Here is a 6,188-nt window from a genome sequence, read left to right on the forward strand (position 1 = left end):
TTATTCGTATAATTAAAATTTTCATTGTTCTAGTTCTTAATAATCTTTTTATTTATTAGCACTAATGGTTATAATATTTATATTTAAATAGTAACGTAACATATTGTAAATTTATATAAACTTTTAGTAAAGTATAATATATTATTTTGTAAATAAAACATTTTAGTATGTGTTAGTATTACTAATTATTATTTACTTATTATTACTTATTATTCTAAATTAAATCAGTATTATTAAATAATTTTTTGTTTTTTTTTTGTATAAAAAATTCGACTAAAATTAAAAGACATAATATTAAAAAAATAATAAAAATTAATTATGAGTAACTAATTATCATCACTAAATACGTATACCTAAAATGATGCATTATTCAGTTATGTACACTTTCATCGGATGATGTCATTGTGTCTCACATGTATCTACGTTCGCATACCACAAGGTCGTCAGCGCCATGACTGCTGGAATGACGTATTTACATGGCACACTAATGCATGGTTACGCCCTTTGACGGTGGAACACGAAACATGAAATTTATATATTATATTTCTTCATTTTCTTCCTTCTTTTTCTCTTCTATTTTTTACTATTTCATTTCTCAATATAATTAAAAAAAAAAGAAAACTTAATACTAAAAATATATAAAAAAATAAATTTAATAAAAAATAGATTTTAATATTATATAAGTTTCTTTCTAAATTATTTTCTATTAATCTATTTTAAGAATTTGTATATAATTATATCATATATGTAAATTTATATAATCTTGAAAAAATGATAAGAAATTTTATATAGTTTATAAACTTTATAATTAAACTGACTAACAAATAGTAGTTTTTAATTTAATTCCGTAACTTAAAATTATATAATATAATTGTCTATTTATAAAAATATTAATTAAAATTAATAACATTATTATCAATAATAATTTATACCTAATAAATCATTTAATGAATTAATAAAAATATTACATTTTTATTTAATCATAATATATATAATGAAATATAATTCAAATAATTTTTATTAATAAAAAATAATAATTTATAAATACTTAAGAAACAATTTTCAATGATTTGTTAATAAAAATAAATATAAATAATAAATAAAAAAAATAAATAAATCATGATTATTGAATAAAAAAATATTTGAATATTGAATGAATATTAATAAAACTTACTGAACGCTTAGAAGCGTGAGATCGTGGATAGTGTTGTCTGGAAGATAAGGGAATGACATTTGCATCCGGTAAAGGGAGTTTCCGTGATTCTTCTCTTACTATTTTCCTTGGGTTCAATTATACACAAAGAAAGAGCGATCGTCAGTCTTCTCATCCAGCGCTGTGATTCGTCCAACTTTTCCAACCCAATCGGTATTCACCAATCATAGAACAGTTCAACAGAGGAAAAAAGAGAAATACTAGAAAATTTGAAAACACGTCTTAAAACTGATTTTGGATCTTATAAAATAAATGCTGGAAAGATATATATTGAATATATGTAAGCTTGTAATAGATTAAAAGGATAGAAACAATACTCAATGTTCGCGCAGGAGCTTTGAAGAAAATCCAAGTGTGATAAGATGGCGTCACGCACGTCAGACCTAGGGAAGAAGTGAGGGGTAGAGGAAAGACAGGAAGGAGGCAGGCCAGGCGAACGTCGCCAGGGGACTGCGGTGTGACAGAGAGTGTGAATACGGTGCTGTCATGTCTTCTTTGAGCTTTAATAACGGCTATATTTCGATCACGGTGAAATCTTGTGCACGATCTATTGTTTAGTAATATTTTCAATGTCTTTGTTCGACAATAAGAACTGTTCTCGTTTTATCGTATTCGTTTCAATAATACGAAGACGGAGTTAATAGCGGCAATCAATCCTCTTGTGTTCGAGAAAGAACAAACGTGCAACGATAATCAGTTAGGTATTCGGGAGAGAGAACCTTCCTCTCGGTCCTGGACACGTCGAGGAAGAAGAGGAGACGGAGGCGAACTGCCAAAGAGATGCGCGAGTTCAAGGTAGTCGTCCTCGGTTCGGGCGGGGTAGGCAAGAGTGCACTTACCGTGCAATTTGTTTCGGGATGTTTTATGGAAAAATACGATCCAACGATCGAAGACTTTTATCGAAAAGAAATCGAAGTGGACAATTCACCGTGTGTACTCGAAATTCTTGATACTGCCGGTACTGAACAATTCGCGAGTATGCGCGATCTTTATATAAAGAACGGCCAAGGCTTCGTCGTAGTTTATAGTCTGACAAATCATCAGACTTTCCAAGATATCAAAGCAATGAAGGAATTGATAACACGCGTCAAAGGTACTGAAAGAGTACCAGTATTACTTGTCGCAAACAAACTAGACCTCGAACATCAACGTGAAGTGGATACTGCTGAAGGTAATGCTTTGGCACAACTCTGGGGCTGTCCATTTGTTGAAGCATCTGCAAAACATCGCACAAACGTCAACGATGTATTTGCAGAAATTGTACGTGAGATGAACGTCAGCCCGGAGAAAGAGAAAAAAAGCTACTGTTGTTGCAGCATCCTCTAATAATTAATCAAAATCTTAAACCAGGCTAACCAAGCCATATTAGGTAAAAGAAATGCATATAGTGGCTGATCGCAGTACATTAGATGAAATTTAATATTCATCTGGTGTGGCTACGCTCTCTTTCTTAGGCTCAATGTTGGGCTTGTGCTGTGAATTCGCCAATCTGTAAGACTAATATTATGATCATACCCAGGATTTTTGTGAATTCAAATATGTCAAAGACTCATGCCGTCTCTTGGTTCTTTTTCTATTGGAAAATCACAGCCTGCTGTTTGGCTAGCTGTTAAATATTTTAATATACATGGATAGTATTATGTGTAATATTATTGTAATATATAATAGTAGTTATAAGTGAGCAATGAAAGAGGTAACTCCGTCAGCAAAGGACCAATACTCGCGAGACAAAAAAAATGAAAAAAAAGAATAACAAAATGAAATAGGAAAGGATACAGATATTGTCAAGGGTGATAACAGAACTGCCTTGTGGTAGTTGTTATTTGTTAACAGCGATATCAAACTCAATATATCTAGCTTTCTGCTCAATCTAAAAAAAGCACCCATTGCATATTTGTTCCAATCCATGAACCTCTATTACTCACAGGTTAGATGATTAATAAAATATCAAAACAAATTATTTGCAGATATTGAAGGAATCACTGTGGTGGTCAGCCATTTTCAAATAGTGAAAAGAATTTAAAACATCTAAATATATATACTGTTTACCATGTACAGAATTGGGAAGAAGATAGATTGTCTTAGATACATTGTGCAATGATTTCTATTAATGATATATTATCTATGCTCAATTGTCAGAGGCTGCAGTAAAAAATACATTTTATAAAGGACTCGAATGGTGTGTCGTTAATGGTATTGGTATTGATTGTACAGTTTTAATAATATAAATACATTTTATTGAGATGAATACTAAAAATAGTCACTTTAATTGGTAGAATTTTATATTTGAGACTAGGATATTTAAATAGTTTTTTTCATGAATTTAATAATATGATTCCATTGCATACTATTATTTGTATGTATTATATTATTTGTATGTATTTTTATTTCATAATTCAATAAGAATTATCTTAAGAACTCAACGTATAATATTTTAATTAATCACAGTATAATGATGAAAAACATAAGAAATAAAGAAGAAAGGAGATTGTAGTAATATTTATAAAAGAATGTTAATGCATAACGTCAATCATAATTATAGAATTTATATGGTAAAAATGTAAAAACAAAAATACAAGATCTTTGTATAAAAAGTTTTATAACCAATTTTAAACAAAACCAGCAAGAGAAAATGAAACTTTAAAATATATATTTTCTTTTTGCAAAGGCTTGCTGGTACATTGATCCCTTCAACTGCAAAATACATATGTGGTATTCATAATAATCATACAATATATCCATTGCTTTATATAAACAAAAAATCTCCTTTCGAAATTGATTATAATTGAGTTCATGAATGTAAACGGATAGATATAATAAAAAAAAAAAGAAAAAAAAAAGCAATGGACTCCCTTATAAGTAGTAGTAGGTCGTGTGTAACTTTTCTCGTGTGATCAAAAATCATATTATCCGATGTTAAATATCGCTTTTATATTATAACAGTCATTACATTAACTCGATATATTATTATTTAACGCCACCATCGAAGTCATTAATTTTTGTGTAATCGCCGCACAACGTACCTTAACAAAAATGAAGGTTGCTCGATCAATTATTTTTTCTTTTTTTTTTATTTTTATTATTATAAATTTTATCGAAGGATATCAATCCCAATTTCATAAAAAAAGAACAAAACATGTATTTATAGTTTGTATAATATCTACTTATTCGCGTCTCAATTATCCGTCTTTCGGATCGATTACGAATGTTAAATTGTACACGACCGATAACACTTCCTAGTTTGAACTATCAAAAGATTATAACGCTGAAAAATTTCAAATGAACTGATGTACAGTATTTCTATCATTGGTAGTTAAGTGAAAAAAAAAAAAGAGTCTAACGATAGAATTCTTGGGAAGAGTTATTGATCGTACACTTAATTCGTTCTTTCCAATTGTCGGTGCACTTTTAGAAATGTCATTTCGCAGCGAATATGCGAGGTTGAATGTTTTTCTTTATGACGTCACAAAGCATTTAGCTTTGTATGATTTCTTTAAAAATTTATTTTTAATTTTCAAATCTTAGATTAAATTTAATTATATTAATTAGATAATTTGTTATTTCTATTTTTATTTTTTATTCTTATTCCAAAATATTATTATTTGTAATCTCATATTTTATAAACAAAATCATATACACGATATATATTAGAATAAGACTTGAATGTAAAAAGAAAAAGAGAATTCGAAATAATCTCGCATATTCGTCTAATAAAGGGTGCTAATACGTTTCGTCAGTTTAAGATTGATGAAGCGTATATTACCGACGTAGCGAATCGGTCATCCATATTTCGTTACTGTACTCGAGTGTATAAACAGGCAAAGAACAAAAAGAAAAGGAAAAAGCATGGAGGGCAACAGATATAATTACTCGTATCCTGTATTTTATCACTTGGAAAATTCATAGTCTCGCTGTGATCCCGTAGATTATAACCGCAGTTTTTCTATTAAAAGATGATGATAATGACCGCGTATAGAAGCCTTTTAACGGCGAATCAAAGGGCCTCTTTGTGAAATGTGTAATCGCTCTCGCTCCTATTATCGTTATGTTTTTTTCGCCCTCCTGAGTTTTTTTGTGCTTTGCAAAAACCATAAATTGACAAAAAGAAAAAAAAGAAAAAAAAAGAAAAAAGAACAAAGGAAAGAAAGTATAATATGAGGGAATAAAAGAAAGAAAAATAAGAACGCTCATTGACTGCCCGCAGGATAGCTTTCTAAGTATTATACATACACATTAATGCACGAAAACGGAATAAAGAAAAAAAGAAGTTTCTATATTTGTATCGCTTCTAAATGTAACACGTTTCTCTAGTGCGGGATCGCGTTTTAACAATATTTTTCTAAAGAATACGCTGAAAATTTTTGTATATTTAAAAGAAGAAAAGAAACCCAAAAAAAAAGAAAGTAATAATAATGATAAAAAAAACTGTTCTCTACTTGGAAAGCTATCGCACATTAAGAAAAAAAAATCGAGCTTCGTCTGAATGAGCATATCAACTGTCAAGGACCAGGTACGTTTCCTTCCTTGTTTTTTGGCCAGCAAATTTTTTAGTCATTTTGAACTTTCTTTTGTATAAAAGAAAAAGAAAAAAAAATTAAGCAAAGAAAGCACAAAAATTCACCATCTACAAACGATTCGCATACGATTTTATAATTAGATATAAATAAATGAATAAATAAATAAATGATATAAATATATAAATATAAATATATAAATATATATATATATATATATACATACAATATATATGTATACATGCAGATTTGTTACGCAACTGGGTCACATTAATTCGAAAAACACCACGATTTAGATATATATCGGCCTTTCAGTACTACCTGCGTATAATATTGAGTACGAAATACGTTATATTTTTTACAATGTGAAGAATCTGTAAATATTATAGCGTCGAATTATATTATAATAATAATAATAATAATAATAATAATAATAATAATAATAATAATAATAATAATAA

The 6,188-nt window shown here is 28.8% G+C and overlaps 1 protein-coding gene across 1 annotated transcript; it reads left to right on the forward strand.

The window, feature by feature from the left end:
* The first annotated feature begins 1,870 nt into the window (after positions 1-1,870).
* Positions 1,871-5,360, forward strand: LOC102679094 (ras-related protein Rap-2a). Its single transcript, XM_006609075.2, has one exon. The coding sequence runs from the start codon at positions 1,994-1,996 to the stop codon at positions 2,537-2,539; it is 546 nt and encodes a 181-aa protein (XP_006609138.1). The 5' UTR covers positions 1,871-1,993; the 3' UTR covers positions 2,540-5,360.
* The last annotated feature ends 828 nt before the right edge of the window (positions 5,361-6,188 follow it).

The sequence above is a fragment of the Apis dorsata genome, unplaced genomic scaffold, assembly GCF_000469605.1.
Source record: "Apis dorsata unplaced genomic scaffold, Apis dorsata 1.3 scaffold_52, whole genome shotgun sequence".
Classification (NCBI taxonomy): domain Eukaryota; kingdom Metazoa; phylum Arthropoda; class Insecta; order Hymenoptera; family Apidae; genus Apis; species Apis dorsata.

Bases quoted from the DNA above. Each gene is read 5' to 3' on its own strand.
- LOC102679094 (XM_006609075.2), top strand. From the start codon at position 1,994: ATGCGCGAGTTCAAGGTAGTCGTCCTCGGTTCGGGCGGGGTAGGCAAG.